The sequence below is a fragment of the Odocoileus virginianus genome, chromosome 20 (assembly GCF_023699985.2).
Source record: "Odocoileus virginianus isolate 20LAN1187 ecotype Illinois chromosome 20, Ovbor_1.2, whole genome shotgun sequence".
Lineage (NCBI taxonomy): Eukaryota > Metazoa > Chordata > Mammalia > Artiodactyla > Cervidae > Odocoileus > Odocoileus virginianus.
Genome location: NC_069693.1, coordinates 12,315,705 through 12,336,013, shown reverse-complemented (window position 1 = coordinate 12,336,013; position 20,309 = coordinate 12,315,705). Strand labels below are relative to the sequence as shown.

The window sequence follows — 20,309 nt, the reverse complement described above, 5'->3', positions numbered from 1 at the left end:
ACACAGCCACGGCAATCTCAGAGAGTCACACAACCATGAGATCATGGTCGTCGTCGTTCTCCCATGCAGCTGTGTGCATGCGACCACCCCCACGCCTCCCCCCACCGCACACACAATCTTAGAATTACTTACGACTTCGCGAAGAGGTTTAACCATACAGTTTCAGGCACACGTGGAGCTACACAATCTCACCTAGACACCCAAACACAATCACGTGTACCCTCTTCTTCCTGTAGCTCTCACACCACACACATACTTACTGAGCCTTAAAATCATACCCAACCTGACACACGAGCTTAACCCCCAACCCCACCCTGTCCTCAGTCACACAAGGTTGTGCCCACAACGGAATGTAAGATCACACACTCACTACATTTTGGCCAGGACAGGATCTCACTGTCGCTCCAGCGCGCTGCTCTCCTTCCCCTGCGACCTCCTCCCCTGGGGTCCCCCGAAGCCCGCGGCTGCCCGAAGGGGCGGAGCCGTCCTCTCAGATATAAGGCTCCGGAGCCCGCAGCTGCGGCTCCCAAGGCCCCCTGAAAGGCCATGGTCGCCCCGCAGATGCCCCAGCTCCTCTCCTCGACGGTGATCCTGGCGCTCTTTTTCCTTCCCCAGGTCAGAGCCGAAGTGGAAACGGGGGATGGGAGGGAGGGAGACCCGGGGGTCTTGGGGATGGGGCGCGGGGCGGATGAGACGCCTGGTTCCCCCCGGTCTCCCTCACGCGGTTCCCCTCTCCGCCCCAGGTACAGCCGGCCGGCGTCTTCGAGCTGCAGATCCACTCTTTCGGGCCGGGACCAGGTCCGGGCGCCCCGCGGTCCCCCTGCAAGGCCGGGGGCTCCTGCCGTCTCTTCTTCAGGGTCTGCCTGAAGCCAGGGCTCTCCGAGGAGACCGCCGAGGCTCCGTGCACCCTGGGCGCGGCGCTGAGTGCGCGCGGACCGGTCTACACTGCGCAACCTGGAGCTCCAGCGCCCGAACTGCGGCTGCCTGACGGCCTCCTGCGCGTGCCCTTCCGGGACGCCTGGCCGGTGAGACCCAGCCCCGGGGCATTCCCGTGTGGGGGCCTCACCAGAACCTCGGCTGCCATCTGCCCTCCAACTTCCAACACCCTGCCCTCCTGGGATTCCAAATTCCCAGTACCGCTGTCTCGAATTCCACATTCTCACACGCAGAAACCCTGCCCATGCGTGCATGCTCAGTAGCTAAGTTGTGTCCGACTCTTTGCGACCCAATTTTCTGACTCCAACTTGCCCTCTAGGGATCCCAAATCCACCCTCCCCCCACCCACATCTGGAAACCCGAATTTCCAGAACCCCATGCTCACCTTCTGGAAATTCTCAGTTCACAGAACCCTCCCCATGTTCCTCGGGGATCCCTAAACACTGGGATCCTAATTTTTATACCCAAATTTCCTTGCACCTGGGGACCCTTCTACACTCTGTCTTGGGTACCCCCAATATCTTCTCACCTTATCTCACAGTTTTCAGTTGGGGCCTGAATCCATGACTTTTTCACCTCCAAAATCCTATTTTCCATCCCACAACCCCCAAAGCATAGAGGCGAACACAGGTTTTTTTCTTTTCTTTTTTTTTTTTTTTTTTAATTCTAGACCCTCGTCCTTTTAGGGAAGAGAGTTTCTCTTTTCCAGCCTCAGCTCCCTCATCTGTTAAACAGCGGACCATCACGCTACATCATAGCGGTCCTTTTTGAGGGATTCAACTAGGTATCTTGAGTATAGTGCTTCCTACATAGTGAGTGCTCAGTTGTCATTGTGCAGTCACTCAGCTGTGTCCGCCTCTTTGCGACCCCATGGACTGCAGCACACCAAGCTTCCGTCCTTCACCTCATCCCAGAGTTTGCTCAAATTCATGTCTATTGAGGTGATGCCATCCAACCATCTCGTCCTCGGTCATCCCCTTCTCTTCCTGCCTTCAATCTTTCCCAGCATCAGGGTCTTTTCCAATGAGTCAGCTCTTCGTATCAGGTGGCCAAAGTATTGGAACTTCAACATCAGTCCTTGCAATGCTCAATAAAGACAGCCAAAATAGTCATTCCTTTCCTGGGCCAGTCCCTCTGGGAATTGTCCTGTCCAAGTCTTGCGTCCAGCACGGTCATCACTCTTTATCCCTAAAGTCTGACCTTGACCAGTACCTGCCCTGACCACTGTCTTCATTCTTTCCTCCCACCTTCCTCCACCCAACCAGGGCACCTTCTCTCTCATCATCGAAACCTGGAGAGAGGAGTTAGGTGGACAGATTGGAGGTGAGTGTCTTCAGTTCTGGGTCTTTGCTGCAGAGTGTGGGGGCTCCAGGGAGTTGGGGCATGATGTGAGGTCAAGGAGAGTGACATTGGGCTGTCCATAGGGTGGGGTGTTCACAGAATTGCTGCCCCCATGGTGTCGTCACAGTTCTGGAGTGTGCTGCAGGGTGTTGACAGCCCCAGGACTTTTGGCATGTCGATACAGAAATGTCCTGACATCAGACAAAGTGGGTTGGGGGCCGGGGGAAGCTCTCTTACTCTCTTGAAATTGAGTCAGTGGACCAGGATATAATATTTAACAGTCCTGTTCTGTCACCATCTGATTTTGAGAACCCAGGGTCCACTATGAGTTACTTTCTCGTTCTTGTGTGTAAAGCTCTGTCACCTTGTCCACATAGAGGGCCCCAGGAGCTCTTTGGGACGTTGCAGTTTCACCAGACAGGTTTCAGGGAGGGACAATGGATGATCTTAACCTTAATTGGAGGGGATCTCTGGTGCTATATAAGACCCACAGTGGGGGTTCTGTCACCATTTTCATATAAGAAGATCCTGAGACACAATTTGGAGGTGTTTTGACCTCACTTCAAAGACTGTCATTGTCCCTTGGCCATAAAGGGGTATCATACGTCCCAGGGTGGTTAAGAGGTCTCTTTAATGTACAAAGATCCCAGGGCAAAATACAGGGGCATTTCAGCTTCGGGAGAACCGTTATCATCATGATTGTCATCGGGATTGCGTCATCAAAGATTCCCAGGGCGCACTGGCGGAGTTTGCAGCCTTGCTGAGTAACTCATCCTCAGGACTCAAAAGGCGTGTTTTGACCTCCTTGAGATGGGCAGGGAGAGTGCGAGCCTGCGCCCTTCGTCTCCAACCTGAGACTGAGTCGGGCCGCACCCCAGCACATCTCCCTTCTTCCCGAAGGTCCCGCCTGGAGCCTGCTGGCGCGCGTGGCGGGCCGGCGTCGCCTGGCGGCCGGCGGCCCATGGACCCGGGACGTGCAGCGCGCAGGCGCCTGGGAGCTGCGCTTCTCCTACCGTGCGCGCTGCGAGCCGCCGGCCGTCGGGGCTGCGTGTGCGCGCCTCTGCCGCTCACGTGGCGCCCCCTTGCGATGTGACCCGGAACTGCGCCCCTGCGCGCCCGTTGAGGACGAGTGCGAGGCACCGCGTGAGTCCTGCGTTCAACCCCACCCCATCCCGTCACTGCCCCCAGGCCCCTTTCACAACCTGCTCAGGGAACCGGGGACCCGAGAACCCCTCCCCAGTTCCATTCAGAGTCTTCAGCCCGCTCCCAGGATCCAGCTACCACCTTCAGGGAAAGCCCTGCCTGGACACTCCAGCCCCGTTCCCTCTTCCCAGCACTCATCTCCCCCAGTTGGAACCCCACACCCATTTCCCATCTTGTACCCCCAGTCCCTCCCCTAATCCATACTCACACCCCTTTCCCGATGCTCGGACCCCAAAGCTCTTCTAATTCTGGGGCTTTCCTACTTCTACTCAGGAACTTGGGAAGCTCCTCCCATTCCCCCGCCGCCCTGCCCCACCAATCCCTGCTCCCTGCAATTGCACTCCAGACCCCACTGTGTTCTAAAGCTTGGGCTCCCCACCTACCTGGATACCCCAATGTCTGAGCCCCTAGAACTCCCAGGCTTGCCATATCCTCCCAAACCCGCCCTAATCCAAGGCTCTCCCATTTCCCCTGAAAGGCCGGGGGTCCCTCCTCAATCTTCTTTCTTCCTTCTCTCTCCAGGCTCAGACCTGGGAGCCTCCACTCCATTCTCCTTCCAAGAGCACAGACTCTGGAACTCATTGGTCTGGGTTTTAAATCCTCCCTCTACTGCTTGCTTGCTGGGTGAATCACCCCACCTCTTGGGGCCTCAGGTTCCCTGTCTGTAAACTGGGGATCTCAATACCATGTAGCCCAGTGGATTGTCAGTCACAAAGATCAAACGAGGGATGCAGGGAAAGTGCTCAGAATCATCTCTGATTTCCTATCCTCCTGACTCTGCTCTTCATCAATATTCCTCTCCCCTCTGCCTCTCCTTCCCCCCCACAGCAGTGTGTCGAGCAGGCTGCAGCCCAGAGCACGGCTTCTGTGAGCAGCCGGATGAGTGTCGATGCCTGGAGGGCTGGACTGGGCCCCTCTGCACGATCCCTGTCTCCAGCAGCAGCTGCCTCAGCTCCAGGGGCCCATCATCTGCCACCACTGGATGCCTCGTACCTGGGCCTGGGCCCTGTGATGGGAACCCGTGTGCCAATGGGGGCAGCTGTAGTGTCAGTATCAACCCTCCCACCTCATCCTGGGCCATACTTTACTTGGGAGTCCCCTGCTTGGGGCTCCATGACTCAGCAGCCTCAGGGAGGCTAGCTATCAGGGAGGGCTTCCTGGAGGTCTCCAGCCTGCATCTGGGGCCCTGAAGTAGGATGAGGTGATGGGGCTTGGGGAGAGCAGGCCCAGTGGGTGGCACCTAGTGGGGTGGATGTGGGAGTGCTGAGGGATCCTGTGGGCTAGGGAACAACTCAGGGCTCAGGTAAGGGTGGTGGGACCAGGTGGGTTGAGGATTTGGGATGGGCGAGCATCAGAGAAGACTTCCTGGAGATGGGCTGGGGCTGGGCTTCTGAAGTCCAGTTTGGTGGATGGGGGTGATTGGAGAAGCTAGACCAGATGAGTGGCCTGGGGGAAGCAAAGGTGGTGGTGGGGGTGAGCCTGGAATGAAGCAGAGCTCAGTGAGGGGGACAGTGACAGAGTTCAAGTTAGAGGCAGGGTGTGAGAAGGGGAGACCCAGGGACGGTTTCATGGAGGAGGTGGGCTTAGAGCCAGGATCTGGAATTAGGCCTGGGCCATGCAGGCAGCACCAGGGAGGACAGACAGGGTAGGCAGCATTTGATCAGCAAAGGTATAGAGGTGGGAATGGAATCTCTCTGGGCCTCCAGAGCCTCCCCTCTGTGGGGCTGGATGGGAAGACCCAGAAACACGGAACAGAGGGGTTGTCTTGGCCCAGGGACTTCCCCCAGGAGGCCTCTGTGGCCTGGGAGGTGGGACTGGACAGGGAGCAGCCCCCCAATGACCCAGAGTGAGGAGCGGGTTTCATTCCAAGGGAATGCTGACCCCAAGTCTTCTTGCCTGTGCCCAGGAGACCCTGGGGTCCTTCGAATGCACCTGTCCCCGAGGGTTCTATGGGTTGCGGTGTGAGGTGAGCGGGGTGACCTGTGCGGACGGACCTTGTTTCAACGGTGGCTTGTGTGTGGGAGGCGCAGACCCCGACTCGGCCTATATCTGCCACTGCCCGCCCGGTTTCCAAGGCTCCAACTGTGAGAAGAGGGTGGACCGGTGCAGCCTGCAGCCTTGCCGGAACGGTGAGGTGGGGAGAGCAGAGCGGGGAGGGATGAAGGTGGGGGCCCTGCACAGTCAGTGGGCAAGAAAAGGGCCTGGCTCACGCAGTCCCGGGGCAGTGGGGGGGTGGGGGCGGGGATCCTGACTTTGCCCTGAGGCCTGAGGAAGTGATCCTCCCCTGGCTGCCCAGCCTCAGTTTGTTCTGTGAACCGGGTGAGATGACGTTCCTATCTCAGAAATCTTTGTTGACCATCCACTGCGTGTCAGGCCCTGTTCTGGGAATGCAGTAGGAAATGAGATGAAAACCCCTACCCTCATAGAGGAACTTCCCCGGTGGCGCGAGTGGTAAAGGACCTACCTGTCAATGCAGGTAGACATAAGAGACGCAGGTTTGATCCCTGGGTCAGGAAAATCCCCTGGAGGAGGGCATGGCAACCCAGTCCAGTATTCTTGCCTGGAGAATCCCATGGACAGAGGAACCTGGCAGGCTGCAGTCCATGGGGTCGCACATGACTGAAACGACTTTGCATTCACACACACATACAATGAGTAAATAAAGGTTAGATGGTGATAAAAACCTAAGAAGAAAAAGCCAGAGGGGGAGTGTGTATGGGTGGCAGATTGACATTTTAGCTAGAATGGGTAGGGAAAGCCACGCTGAAGGGAGGGAGGGAGTCATGTGGGGGTCTGAGGGAAGAGTATATTCCAGGAGGAGGGATGAGCACGTGCAAAGACCCTGAGGCAGGAATGTGCCTGGTGTGCTGAGGACTGTGGGGAAGCGAGTGTGGTTGGAGCAGAGTGAGTGACGGGAGAGTGAGGTCAGGGAGGTGACGGGGACAGAGCCTGTAGGGCTTCATGGGTTACGGGAGGATTTTGGTGTTACCCTGAGGGAGACGGAGCCACAGGAGGGTACTGAACAGTGGAGAGACCTGATTTGATATAGATATTACAACATTAAAGGAGATCATGAATGTGAAGGGCTCAGCGAGCTCTTCTTCTTATAATACTTGTTGTTTAGTCGCTAAATCATGTCGGATTTTCGGTGACCCCATGGTCTGTAGCCTGCTAGGCTCCTCTGTCCCTGGGATTCCCCAGGCAAGAATACTGGAGTGGGTTGCCATTTCCTTTTCCAGGGGATCTTCCAGAACTGAGCCACCAGGGAAGCCTATTAGAAGCCTACTGCTCTCCAAAACACTCATTGAGTGTGTTTACTCTGGGCTGAGTGGTACTGGGGACACAGTAGTGACCAGGACAGCTCTGGGCTCTGTCCTCAGAGGGGTATCAGTCCAGAGGGGAAGACAGAGTCGTCCTCAGACAGAGCCAACAGTGGCTAAGGGAGCGTAGAGCTGGGATGGAGGAAGAATCAGGGATGGCGTCCTGGAGGAGGGGGCGCCTGAGTGCACCTGAGAAGAGAGCAGGGGAAAAGAATGGGAGAAAAGCAGAGAAAGGGGAGGAGGAGGCGTGGGCAAAGGCAAGGAGGTCCAGACCCGTCGTTCTGGAACTGTGAACTATTTCAGTAAGGTAAAGCCGAGACAAAAGACAAGAAACACAGAACTAAAGAGGTGTGAGGCTCAGTCAATCCAAGACCACTCGGGGGGAAAGGAGGCGGGCCGGCTTTCCAGGCAAACTCCCAGAGCCCTTGAATTAAACAAGATAGAGGGGCCCAGAGAAGGGGTGGGGGCGGGGATTTCCGAGCTGAGAAAAAGAAGCGCGGGCGGGTTGGGGGAGCCGCTACCCTGACGCTCCCTTCCCCACAGGCGGACTCTGCTTGGACCTGGGCCACGCCCTCCGCTGCCGCTGCCGCGCCGGCTTCGCGGGGCCGCGCTGCGAGCACGACCTGGAAGACTGCACCGGCCACACCTGCGCCAACGGCGGCACCTGCCTGGAGGGCGGCGGCGCGCGCCGCTGCTCCTGCGCGCTGGGCTTCGGCGGCCGCGACTGTCGGGAGCGCGCCGACCCGTGTGCCGCGCGCCCCTGCGCCCACGGCGGCCGCTGCTACGCGCACTTCTCCGGCCTCGTCTGCGCCTGCGCGCCGGGCTACATGGGCCCGCGGTGCGAGTTCCCGGTTCACCCCGACGGCGCGGGCGCATTGCCCGCGGCCCAGCCCGGCCTGAGACAGGGGGACCCACAGCGCTTCCTTCTGCCGCCGGCTTTGGGACTGCTGGTGGCCGCGGGCTTGGCCGGCGCTGCGCTCTTGCTGGTCCACGTGCGACGCCGTGGCCCTAGCCGGGATACTGGGCCTCGTTTGTTGGCGGGGACCCCGGAGCCGTCAGTCCACGCACTCCCTGATGCACTCAACAACGTGAGGATGCAGGAAGGTCCCGGGGACGGCCCGAGGTGAGGGGCTAGATCGCAGACGTAAGCCTTGTGCTCCTTGGCGGCTTTCGTCAATCTGTGGTGCAATTGGCCTGAGTCCTTAATGGACCTTCCTGATTGGTCCATTTCTGTCCAGCCTTTTTCTGGTTGGGCGGTTTCACAAGTCCCTTAGTTGGCTTTGGGTTCAAAACCCTCTCTGTGGTGGGTGGGAAAACAGGATATGAGAATTTAAAGGGTCTAGATCTTACTTTTCTCCCCCGTAGCCCGTCCTCAGACTGGAATCACCCTGAAGATGGAGACGCTCGTTCGATTTACGTCATATCTGCTCCTTCCGTCTGTGCTCGGGAGGTAGTTAACCCGCCTCTACCCCCTGCGCACTTTAGGCACAGTGGACAGAGGCAGCCCCTGCTTCAGCTGTAGATCCCCTTTCTCTCTAAAATGGGGGTTGGGTGGGGGTGGGTAGAGTCTCTGGAAGATTCTAAAGCCACTTCTCAGTTTTGACTTGCTTTAGTTCTGTTTGCATCCCTTTTACTGTCCTTTTGAGCTCCTTGGCATCTTCTCTTTAGATGACCTTTGGGCCTCAAGAGGTGGGGAGCTTCAGGCTAGAGCTTCTCCACTGATTTGAACTCACTGGAGAAAGGGAAGAGAGGCAGAAGGACAGCCCCTCTCCCCCTTATTTTGGCCCTACCCCTATTTTGCCTTGGGGGATCTTAGTTCCGGTTCATGGATGGAACCCAGATCTCCAGCATTGAAAGCCTGGATTCTTAACCACTGGACATCCAGGGAAGTCCCAGAGGCAACCCTTTCTAATGCTTCCTACTTATTCTGTTTCTAGGCTTGACCTGGCCCCTCTCCATCAGCACGTGGAGACAGAACCTGAATATTTTTGTGCTCTCTGCTTCAGACACTTTGGAGTTCAAGCTGGAAGGGGTGACAGAGAGAATTTTGCCATTGGAAGTTGTACATAGTGGTTATTTATATCCTGTCTCTCTTTCTCTCCCCATGCCTCCAGAGATATCTATAAAAGCTCTTAGTTTGATCAGCTTTGACTCATCAAGTTGAGTGCTTTGTATGTGGTGTTGGGGCTGAGGGAAGAGATTTTTGTCTCCTGAGAAGAAGAATAGACAGGACTCTGTTGCAGAGGGTCGGAAATAACTCAAAGTTGTTTAAATAAACAAGAGAACATATTAGTTAATAAAACTGAAAGCCTCGTGGCAGGTGTCGCTTCAGCAGGACTGATTTCAGAGGCTCAGTGTTTTTCTCCAGTTGTCTCTGGGAGGACTTCATATGTAGGATGGATGGGCTTTCACTGCCCCTGGCTTGTCACGTGGCCTTACTTGAACTAGTGGCCAGGCAAGTATAACATATTTTTATTGGCCAAGTTTGGCCATTTGTCTGGTGTGTGGCGGGGATTAAGTTTAGCCTGTTCAAATCACATGCAATATGTGGGCAAAAGAGTGTCCCTTTCTCTACCAAAAGTCCCGGTTGGTTATTAATACTAGATTAAGGTTAGCATGTTCAAATCACATGCAATATGTGGGCAAAAGAGTGTCCCTTTCTCTAGCAAAAGTCAGGGTTTGTTATTAATACTAGATGTAAGTACTGTATGTGGCAGGCAAACAAACAGAACCAGTTGGTGAGAACAGAAAGAACGCATTCTACAGAGGAGTGGGAGGCTCAGAGAGTAGGGTAATTGTTGCAGCTCCTTCTTAATGAGATGGAGCAAATCTAAGATCTAGTAGAGAGGGGGACACCTTCCTAAATTTGAGGATTATCCTAAAACTGCATTATACATCTAATACTACTTCGACCACTGAAGCTATAAAAAAGTCTGCATCAGGACCTCTCTGGCTGTCCAGTAGTTAAGACTCCACACTTCTCTGTGTGGTGTGGTGCAGCCAAATAAATAAATAAACAATTTTTTTAAAAAGCCCACATCAGCCAATTTCTGCCAGTCCTCCTTCCCCATATTTTCTAATGGCGGGGACAGTGCCCAAACACCTTTGGAAATGAGCAGAATCATAGGGGTGAAAGAAGAGAGAACAGTGAGAAAAGTATCAACAAATGAAGGAGTCCTATGAAGGACATCAGCCAAGGGATCCACATATTCTTTAAAAAAAATTTTTTTATTGAAGTATAGTTGATTTACATGTATTCTTTTAATTTAGTTGATAGATATCGTGTTGAATACATACCTATATGTACAAACTCCTCTTTCACTTTTCACCATATTGAATTTCTGGGTCATGAAGATTATCTGTACCATTAAGGAATATGGACGTTGAGGGACTTCCCTGGTGATCCAGTGTTTAGGACTCCACGCATCCAACACGTGAGGCTCAGGTTTGATTCCTGGTGGGGAGCTCGAATCCCACATTCCACATGGAACAGCCAAAAAGTAAAAATTAAAGAAAAAAAAGGGGGGGGGGAATATGGACATGGAAGTAAAAGCCTATCAACAAATATTTAAATTGAGATTAAAGGCAGACATCAACACCAGCCCCATTATTCCTTCAAAGACAAGTTGCTATTCAGAGCCCAAGTCTTTGCTGCCTTGAACAAATTATGCCATCTGCCTACAGTGCAGAATTCAGTTTATTTCTTTTTAAACTTTTTTCTTTTTTTTAAATGTATGGCAAAAACCACTACAGTAAGAACTCAGTTTAAAAGCAAAGATGGAAAGAACGTTACCCTCATCATGTGTTTTTTGATCAACGACTGCTTAAAATCTGAAAGCGGGCAGCTGAATCCCATGGGCTCTCTCTGATGTAGTTCCTTGTGTTAAGGATGCCTTACCTGTCTCAGAATCTTGGTACCATCACTGTACATATCTCTGAGTCATCACAGGAACAGTACTGGCTGGATTATCAAAAAGCGATGGCCAGAGTTCTGATTCACCACCATAAGGGAAGAGTCCCATACCAATCCTTCACTTTAAAGGTGAAAGGAGGGAGAACCCGAGAGGACTAAGGAGTAAGGTATTCCACACCAAGGAGAAACTGGTCCTTTTTTTCTCTTTTGGCAAAGCTTTAAATCTTTCAGGTGTACACTTACTGCATTTAGCACAATGGCAATAGTAAATAAAGTAACCTAGATGACCACTCCAAAAAAAAAACCAAAACAAAGACAGTTCCCCACAACCTCACCTAGTCAGGGACTTCCCTGGTGGTCCAGTGGTTAAGAACCTGCCTTGCAATATAGGAGTTCGATTCCTAGTGGGAACTAAGATCCCATATGCCTCAGGGCAACTAAAGCCTGTACACTGCAAGCTTACTGAGCCTGTGTGCCACAATTAGAGTTCATGGGCCACAAGGAAAGATCCAGCATGCCACAACTAAGATCCGATGCAGCCAAAACAAACAAAAACCCAAAGCTTACAAACACACAGAAATCCGACTGCTTTGGTTCAGATCTTGGTTCTGCCACTTATTCAAACAAGTCACTTTCCCTCTCTCTTCCATAAAATGAGACTAGTAATAGAACCTGCTTCAGAAGGTTGTGAGTAGTGAGTTAATAACTACAAGCATTTTATAACAGAGGCTGGCATATGATAGCTGCTCAGTAAATGTTAGTGCTCAATATTATGCTATAAGAGGAAAGCCTGTTTCAAGTTCATTTCACAGAGGGGCAAACTGAAGCCCAAAGATGTGGTAGAGGCTTACCCAGCATCACACAGAAAGTTCAGTCTTTCTTGATCCTCCTGGTTTTGGGAAACCAGGCCCAAAATTTACCACAGGAAGGACTCTCAGAGGTTGAGAAGCACTGTAGGCTTGAAACTCTTCCATGAATCTGAATGTTTGTACCTGACCTAACAGTATTGGACTAGTTGGTTTTGATAACATACTGTGGTTACTTAAGATGTTGTTATTGAGGAGAGCTGAGTGAAAGGGACACTGGGATGCTCTGTACTATTTTCCCAATTTCTGGTAAGTGTTACAACTGTTGCAGGGGCTTCCCTGGTGGCTCAGTGGTAAAGTATAAGCAATTTGCCAATGAAGGAGACACGGGTTCGATCCCTGGTCTGGGAAGATCCTACATGCCATGGAGCAAGTAAGCCCGTGTGCCACAACTTCTGAGCCCATGCTCTAGAGCCTGGGAACCACAATTCCTAAAGCCTCTGCACATCCTAGAGCCCGCGCTCCTTAACAAGAGAAGTCAACTGCAGTGAGAAGCCTGAGCACTACAACTAGAGAACAGTCCCCCTTCACTGTAACTAGAGGAAAGCCTGAGCAACAGTGAAGACCCAGCACAGTCAAAACTAAATAAATAAAATTATATTTTAAAAAACTTTCAAAATAAAAAGATTTATTGAGTGCCTACTGTATGCCAGGCCTTGTTGTAGGAGCTGGGGATTCAGCAGTGAGTCAGACAAGTTCCCAACACGGAGGAGCTCACAGTGTGATAAGAGCCCTGTACCCAGGCTTCTGTACTCCGGACCCTGGAGTCTGATAGCTGTGGTTTGAATCCTGGTTCTGCCACGTCCCAGCTGTGGGCATGTGTATAGCATTTAGCGCTATGTGAATGTAAGGTCTGTTGTTATTCTTCTCCGGGTCACCTCTTCTAGGAAGCCTTCTCTGATTGCCTCAGACTTACTCTAGCACCTCTGCTGGGGTCCCACAAGCCCGCATGTTTCCTCACCGTATCTCTAACTCCTCTGCCTCTGCCTCCTCCACCCTCACTCTGACCTCACTGGAATGTCATTGTTTGGTAAGGGGTGTGTCTCCCCTGGACTTAGCAGGTGGCTCCCCTGTAAAGAATCCTCTTGCCAGTCTAAGAGACACAGGCTCCATTCCTGGGTCAGGAGGAACCCCTGGGAGAGGAAATGGCAGTTCACTCCAGTATTCTTGCCTGGAGAATCCCATGGATAGAGGAGCCTGGCGGCCTAGAGTCCCTGGGATCGCAGAGTCGGCCACACGCGCATCTCCCCTATTGGACAGGGAGCCTGATCTCCGGACCCGGTCTTTCCTGACTGCTGTGTCCGAAGAGTCACCCAGCTCAGGAGGGCGCACATTGCAGGCTCTCGATAAACATATAGTGAATGCCTGAACATTAAGGACGTTGGTAACTGGAGGTAGGGATTCAGGGGATGGGAGTTATCAGGTGAGATCCAGAGATCCCTGCCCCATCCCCGGCTCAGGGCGGTAGAATCCGCGCGCCCAATGGAACCCCGCGCAACAGCGCCCCATTGTGGTCGCTAGAATCCCGTGCGAATGAGGCTCTTCCCGCCCCTAGGCAGGAGGGTCGGGTGGGATCCCCACCCCGGCTACCGGGGGTGCGCCCCGAGACCCCATGAACAACCAGCCGCGGACACCAGCCTCTACCCCGGCCCGGGCCTCGACTCCGGTCCGGGGTTCGACCCTGCGCAAGACCTCCATCCAGGTTCGGACTCCGACTCCGGGCCCGGAGTCGGGCCCGACCCGGATCACGACTCTGGTCCGGACGCCGGCTCTCATCCGGACCCTGACCCCCATCCGAACCCCAACTCCGGTCCGGACCCCAACTCCGGCCCCGCCCTCAACTCCGGTCCGGACCCCAACTCCGGTCCCGCCCTCGACTCCGCTCCGGCCCCCGACTCCGGCCCGGACCCCAACTCCGGTCCCGCCCTCGACTCCGCTCCGGCCCCCGACTCCCGTCCGGCCCCCGACTCCCATCCGGCCCCCGACTCCCGTCCGGCCCCCGACTCCTGTCCGGCCCCCGACACCGATCGGGACCCCGACACTGATCCGGTCTCCGACTCCGGTCCAGATCCCAACTCCGGACCCGATCCCAACCCTGATCCCATCTCGGGTCCTGATTTCTGCCTTGGAATCCCTCCCCGACTCGCCTTCGGGCCCGCCCCTGGAACTTGAACCCACGCTCACTGTGTCACCTGCCAAGAAACTTGAGCCAACCCCGAGGGTGAAGCAGGTTTCATCAGCTGCCAGTGGATTTCCTCCCATCCAAGAGCCCCTTCCTGCTCTTACTCCACTGGCCACCGACTTACCGTCCCCATCCCGCGGGTCCCCTCTGAGGACAGATCCATCGACCACCAAGTTGATAGCTTCTTCTGGACATGTCCCAGGGACGCCCATCCTAGGGGCCATCCAGGCCATCTTACCGGTTCCTGCATTAGCCTCCATCAGTGGGAGCCTCAAAGCGGAAAACAAGATCATGATTCAAGTGGTCTACTGGTAAGGAGCTGTCCCTGCCCACACCTGCTTCTGCCTCTGGGCCTGCTATTCTCTTTGGGACCGGAGAGCTCTGGATTCATTCATTCACTCTCCTGCTGCTGTGGGCCAGGCCTTCAGGAGATAGAGGGCTGAGCCAAGCCATGTTTTCCTGGGGTCGGGGCAGGAGATGAGGGCAGGAAGAGGGAAGAGGAGGAATGGGAGAACTTCAAAAGCTGAGGGCTTAGAAGCAGCCTTTCTTGGGAGGTGGGTCTTAGGCTGCAACTTCTCAGTGATGAGGCTACCAAGTGGGGTGGGGAGGGTCGGATAGAAGTAGGGGGACCCGGGTAGCAAGGGAAAGGGGGAACACCCAATGCAAAGGCCAGAGGGGTCCACATTTGTGATCCCAGAGTGGAATCTTTGTGTCAATGACAAGAGTAAACAGCAGTGACCTTCCTTGACTTCCTTGAGACCCAGGACTGAATGTGGCCGGACGTGAGGCTTTGTCTTCCCCTCCAGTCCCCCCCCCGCCCCCGCCCCCATGTGATGGTCTTTCTCTAGCTCTCTCTCCAACTCACTGTCTCTTTTCCTTTCCCCTTGTGATGTGTAGCTCTTTCTCCTTCTGTCTCTCTTTCCCCCTCTCCCCCACCTCTTTTTCTCTGCCCATCTCCTCCTCCTCCTTCTTTTTTTGGTCAAACCTGTGCTTCATGCAAAGCTTTCCTGACCAAGGATCAAAGATCAAACCTGCGCACCCGTCAGCGGAAGTGTGAAATTTTAACCACTGGACCACCAGGGAATTCCCCATCTTCTTTCTCTTTCTCTGACTCCGTGGATTCATTCATTATTTTATTCACTGAACAACCATTTATTCAGCATCTGCCATGTGCTGACCCGATTCTCAGCATCAGAGACACAGCAGTGAATAAGACAAAGATGCCTGTGGCACTGACATTCTGATGTGGAGGGGCAGGAATGGGCAATAAACACAGCACATGGCAAGTTATCTAATATCTTAGAAGGTGACCAGCGCTATGGACAAAAGGCATCTTGGGGGGGGGGGCGGTGTCACAGGTTAGCTGGAGTATCCTCAAGGAGGCAATACTTGACCAAAGATCTGAAAGAGGGGCGAGAAGGAGCCTTTGAGCTACCAGGGAAAGAGTATTCTGCAGAGACAACAGCCAGTACAAAGATCCTGAGGCAAGGCATGCCTGGAGTGTTGGAAGAAGGGCTAGGAGGTCCCTGTGGCTGGAGCCAGAGGGACAGAGGGAAGAGATGGAGCAGAGAGGTGATGGGGGTGGATCCTGTCGGGGCTTGTGGACCATGGGGAGGACTGTGTTCTTTTTGTGTTCAGATGCTTCTGAGCAGGGGAGGGACAAGATCTGACTTAGCTCTTCATAGTGTCTCTCTGGACTTCAAGAGATTCTAATGATGTATCTTCCTTCCACCTCTCTCTGCCTCCCTCCTCTCTGCCCTCGGCCTCCAGTGGCCTCTGAAGCTACAGCCTGCGGGTAAGTAGTTTTGGCTTTGGAGGTGGGGGGAGTTTGGGCCATGATGTCTGGAAGGGGTTCCTGTTTTCCCTCCTCTCAAGCCCTATGACCCTGTGATCCCATAACCACATAATCCTGTCTCCTCCCCACAGTACATCCTACTGAGAAAGAGTCTGGAGCAGCAATTTCCAAACTCTCTAATCTTCGTGAGTGTGCTGATAGCTTGGGAGAGTTGGGAGGGGGGTAATCAGGGCTCCAAGACCCTCCAAGGGACTTGGAGGGGAGTTCTTTGCCTCCACTAACCTCCAAAATTCCCTCCCCAGGAGGAGGAAATATCTGCCCAGGCTACAGGGGAGTTTGAAGTGTTTGTGGATGGAAAACTGGTACATTCAAAGAAGGTGACTCTGAGCAAGGTTCCTGGCCAGGGAGGAAGGCTGGAGCTCCCAGGGGGGAGACACCTACATGTCTGTGCTCTTTCCTTTCTGTGCCCAGAATGGTGATGGCTTTGTGGATGAGGCCAAGCTACAGACAATTGTGAACCTGCTCAATGAGGAGTTCAAGAAAAGGGTAGCAGGCAACTAGTGGGCTAGAGGTGAGGTGAGGGCAGTGAGGTGGGAGGGGTGGAAGTTGGACTATGGGTGGGTGGGCAGGCAGAAGGCAGGGCCCTGTCTTGGAGTCAAAGACACCTTAGCCCCAATCCTAGCTCAACCAGTCCTCACTGTTAAAATCAGGTTAAGTTATCTATACCCTTTTCTGAGCCTCAGTTTCCTCATCTGTAAAATGGGGTTGTTAATTCCATAAAATGCGTCTTATAAGGTAATAAGTAGTGCACGGCTCAGTGTATGTCAGAGTAGGCTCAGCATATATCAACTATACAGTTTTTTTTTCAAATAACTTTTTTTTAAACTTTTAGTTGTAAAGCTGTGCTGTGGCAGTATGTGACAATAACAGCATGTGACTTTTCACCTTAATGGAGTTAGTTAAATTAATACATTAAATATTCAGTTATTAGTCCCACTAGCCACATTTCAAATGTTCACAGCCACATGTGGCAACTGTATTGGACAGTGCAGATACAGAACATGGAATCAACAATTGCAGAAAGTCCTATTGCTAATGTTGTCTTAATGTTTTAAAGCATAGACACAACCATTTGTTTTCCACCAGTACTGGGTTTTTAAAACCACTCACTATGTAGATATTTGTAAGCTGCTACTGATTTAATACTTTGTCTATTGTGTATCTACTTTACAATTGTTTCCAACTTTATTGAAGTGTAAGTGATGCATAAGAACCAGTACATGTTTAAAGCACACAAGTTGTTGAGTTTTGATATACTCATCATAAGTATACCATAATCTGGCAAAGATTCCCATTGGCATGGATCAAGTTACATGTCCATCTCTGAATGAATCACTCAGAGCCAAGGCACTGTCACTACACTGCTATCATTGGCAGTGCTATCATTGGCCCGTCTTGAGTCACGTGTCTTTAACCTCACTGGGTTTCATTTTAGTCAAGTATTTCCTAAGTACCTACGAGGTATGGTTCTAGGTCCTGGGGATGATACAGTGGTGAACCAAATAGACACAAGCCTTTGGCCTAGTGGAGCTGACAGTTAATGGAAGACAGTGAACAAGACCCTAGGTGAAGAGAAGGCCTTTCATTACCTTTTATTTCTTTTTTTGGCCACACCATTCAGCATGTCCAATCTCAGTTCCTCCATGCTATACTGAGTCGCTCAGTCGTGTCTGACTCTTTGCAACCCCATGGACTATAGCCCCCCAGGCTCCTCTGTCTATGGGGATTCTCCAGGCAAGAATACTAGAGTGAGTTGCCATGCTCTCCTCTCTTACTTCTCTACCAGGGATCAAACCTGTGCTTCTAGCAAAGTCCCTAGAAGGCACTTTAGGAGATAAGTGATAAGTGGAAAAATAAAGTAGGGAAAAGGCTTTGGAGGCTGCTGGGGATTTTTTGCATCTCTAAGTTGAGTGGTCAGAGACAATCTCATTGGGAAAATGATATTTAAACACTTGAAGGATGTAAGGGACTGAAGAATGTGGATATCTAGGGGTAAGTATTCGGGGCAGAAGGGACAGAAAGTGCAAGGGCCCTGTGGTAGGAGTGTGTCTGCTTTGTTTCAAAAATGTCAAGGAGACTCTGGCAGGCATTATAAGCCCTGGAAATGGAAAATCTTAGAAAGGTGCCTGAACATAGTAAGCCCTACAAATGCTATTTTTTTTTTTAAGGGTTGCTGCTGTTATTATTATTATTTATTCTTTCTTGTTTCCCCATTTCAGGAGCCTCAGCAGGATGGTGAGAAGGGCTGAAATGATGTCAAGTCAGGTCCTTTTCTGATGGTGGCTGGGACAAGGTCAGGGAGAAGTGAAGAGGGAAATACAGAGTCTGCCTGCCCGTGTTCTCGTCTGATTGCTACTGTCACCGCACTCATTTCTGAAGTCTGGGAAAGTTGCCTGCTACCGTGCTCCCAGCATCTCCTGGACCGGGTGGGCGGGGACGGGGAGGCCAGCTTGAAACTGAAGGCTACTCCTGTTGCTCCCCACCTGGTGTAGCCTCAACGTTCTCACACTGTCAAAGTCAATTTATTTCTTTTGTGGGATCTTTATTTCCCATGGCCTGGTTTGGAATTTGAAAACCTCCCATTTCATTGGCATCTGTAGGGGTTGAGTCAGAAATAGGAATGGTGGCAAGCCTCAAAAGACATTCCAAACTTCGGTACATGTCAGTGTTCACTTTTGAAACCCACAGATCTTAGAATGTCAGTACTGAGAGGGGTCTCAACTACCTGGGAGAAGACCATTTGTGCATTCAGCAGGCATTGATGAGCCCCCTGCTCACCATCTGGCTCCATGGGGTCAATAGGCACGTGCCAGAAGGCCCAGTGCAAGCCGTGGGAGTCAGACCTTTACCACGGAGCTGCTGTCTGACTTCCAACAGGGGACACTACCTCTCTGATTCTCAATTTCTCCTGCAAAATGACCGTCATACTGCTTAATTATGAAATTTCCAAAGTTTGATACAGGATACATAGGTTTCAGTTAGAAGTAGATTTGGGGGGACTTTCCTGGTAGTTCAGCTGGTAAAGAATCCGCCTGCCATGCAGGAGACCCCAGTTCGATAGCTGGGTCAGGAAGATCCCCTGGAGAAAGGGATAGGCTACGCACTCCAGTATTCTTGGGCTTCCCTGGTAGCTCAGAGGGTAGAGAATTCACCTGCAATGCAGGAGACCTGGGTTCAATCCCTGGGTTGGGAAGATCGCCTGGAGGAGCGTGTGGCAACCCACTCCAGTATTCTTGCCTGGAGAATCCCCATGGACAGAGGAGCCTGGGGGGCTCCCATCCATGGGGTCGCAGAGAGTCCGACACGACTGAGCGACTAAGCACAGCACTGTTGGTCCAGTGTTAAGAATCTGCCTACCAATGCAGGAAACATGGGTTTGATCCCTGGTCTGGGAACTAAGATTCCACCTGCTAAGGGGCAACTAAGCCCATGAGCCACAACTACTGAAGCCTGCGTGCCCCAGAGCCCTTGCTCTGCAACAGGAGAAGCCACTGCAGTGACCGCACACCACAACTCGAGAAAGCCCACATGCAGCAACGAAGACCCAGGGCAGCCAAAATAAATAAAACTTATAGACATTGGTTAGGATGGCTCTTGCCTTCGAGTAACAACAAGCTGGACTGTCAGTGGCTCACAAAAGATGTGCTCAGTCGCGTCTGACTCTACAACCCCATGGACTGTAGCCCGCCAGGTTCCTCTGGGATTCTTCAGGCAAGAACCCTTGAGTGGGTTGCTGTTTCCTATTTCAGGGGATCTTCCTGACCCAGGGATTGAACTCATGTCTCTTATGCCTCCTGCATTAGCAGTCAGGTTCTTCACCACTTAGCGCCACCTCAGACAATAGAAACAGCAAATGATTTTGATTTCAAACTGGTGGGAGAGGGCTGAGTTCAGCCAGCTGTCCACCTCTGCCATGGAAAGCCCGGAGTTTTTCTCCACTTCTTTTCTGCCATCATCAGTGTATGACGATGTGTTGGCTTTGGAGCTCATGCATGTGGTTTCATCATTGCGCCCCTACCGGTTATGTCTGTTTTCCAGGCAGAAGAGGGTAGAAGAAGGCAAGGACATGCCCACTGGATCACTTTATTAGGAGAGTAAAACTTTCCCAGAAGCCCCACTCAGTCTTCTGTTGTCACTCCAAGACAATGATCTGCCCCCTGCCCACCCATCCACCCACAGACCAGCCTTCACCCCTCCCCACTGCCCTCCCTCACCACACCTCCAGTTCACCAGCTGCCTACTACCTTTTCCTGATCTCATTAATAATGCATACAAATTTTCTGCATCCTGGGCTCATCCACAAAGCTGTCTGGATTATGAGAACAGGGAGTGATTCAACAGAGATTGAGTAGGGATAGGAAGCAACAGCTGGGGATGCCATGAAGCCCCCATCCTGATATATACACTAGCATTGGGAGCATGTGAGCAAGAGAGCAGTGGGTGAATCAAAGGGTTTGACTCTAGAGTTCTTAATATGTCATAAAGTGAAAGTGAAGTTGCTCAGTCGTGTCCGACTCTTTGCGACCCCATGGACTGTAGCCCACCAGGCTCCTCCATCCATGGAATTTTCCAGGCAGGAGTACTGGAGTGGGTTGCCGTTTCCTTCTCCAAGGGATCTTCCTGACCCAGGGATTTTTTTTTTTAATTTTGAGAAAGTTTATGATTATCAGGATTTGTATACACATTCACAATC

At 52.4% G+C, this 20,309-nt stretch overlaps 2 protein-coding genes across 3 annotated transcripts; both read left to right on the top strand.

The window, feature by feature from the left end:
* Nucleotides 1-462: 462 nt before the first annotated feature.
* On the top strand, nucleotides 463-9,134 carry DLL3 (delta like canonical Notch ligand 3). 2 transcript variants are annotated; one of them, XM_070450886.1, is made up of 9 exons: nucleotides 463-615; nucleotides 744-1,025; nucleotides 2,202-2,259; nucleotides 3,178-3,420; nucleotides 4,312-4,526; nucleotides 5,387-5,609; nucleotides 7,344-7,923; nucleotides 8,166-8,250; nucleotides 8,738-9,134. In XM_070450886.1, exons 1-9 carry the CDS (start codon nucleotides 547-549, stop codon nucleotides 8,741-8,743), a joined length of 1,761 nt encoding a protein of 586 aa, XP_070306987.1. In that variant the 5' UTR covers nucleotides 463-546; the 3' UTR covers nucleotides 8,744-9,134. The 2 variants fall into 2 exon arrangements, with proteins under 2 accessions (XP_070306987.1, XP_020744736.2); XM_020889077.2 differs by having other exon boundaries at nucleotides 464-615; nucleotides 4,309-4,526.
* A 3,891-nt stretch (nucleotides 9,135-13,025) lies between these two features.
* Nucleotides 13,026-18,141, top strand: SELENOV (selenoprotein V). The gene is made up of 6 exons (XM_020889121.2): nucleotides 13,026-14,072; nucleotides 15,532-15,556; nucleotides 15,688-15,741; nucleotides 15,859-15,933; nucleotides 16,028-16,127; nucleotides 17,836-18,141. The coding sequence occupies exons 1-5, from the start codon at nucleotides 13,192-13,194 to the stop codon at nucleotides 16,115-16,117; spliced, it is 1,125 nt and encodes a 374-aa protein (XP_020744780.2). The 5' UTR covers nucleotides 13,026-13,191; the 3' UTR covers nucleotides 16,118-16,127; nucleotides 17,836-18,141.
* Nucleotides 18,142-20,309: the final 2,168 nt, after the last annotated feature.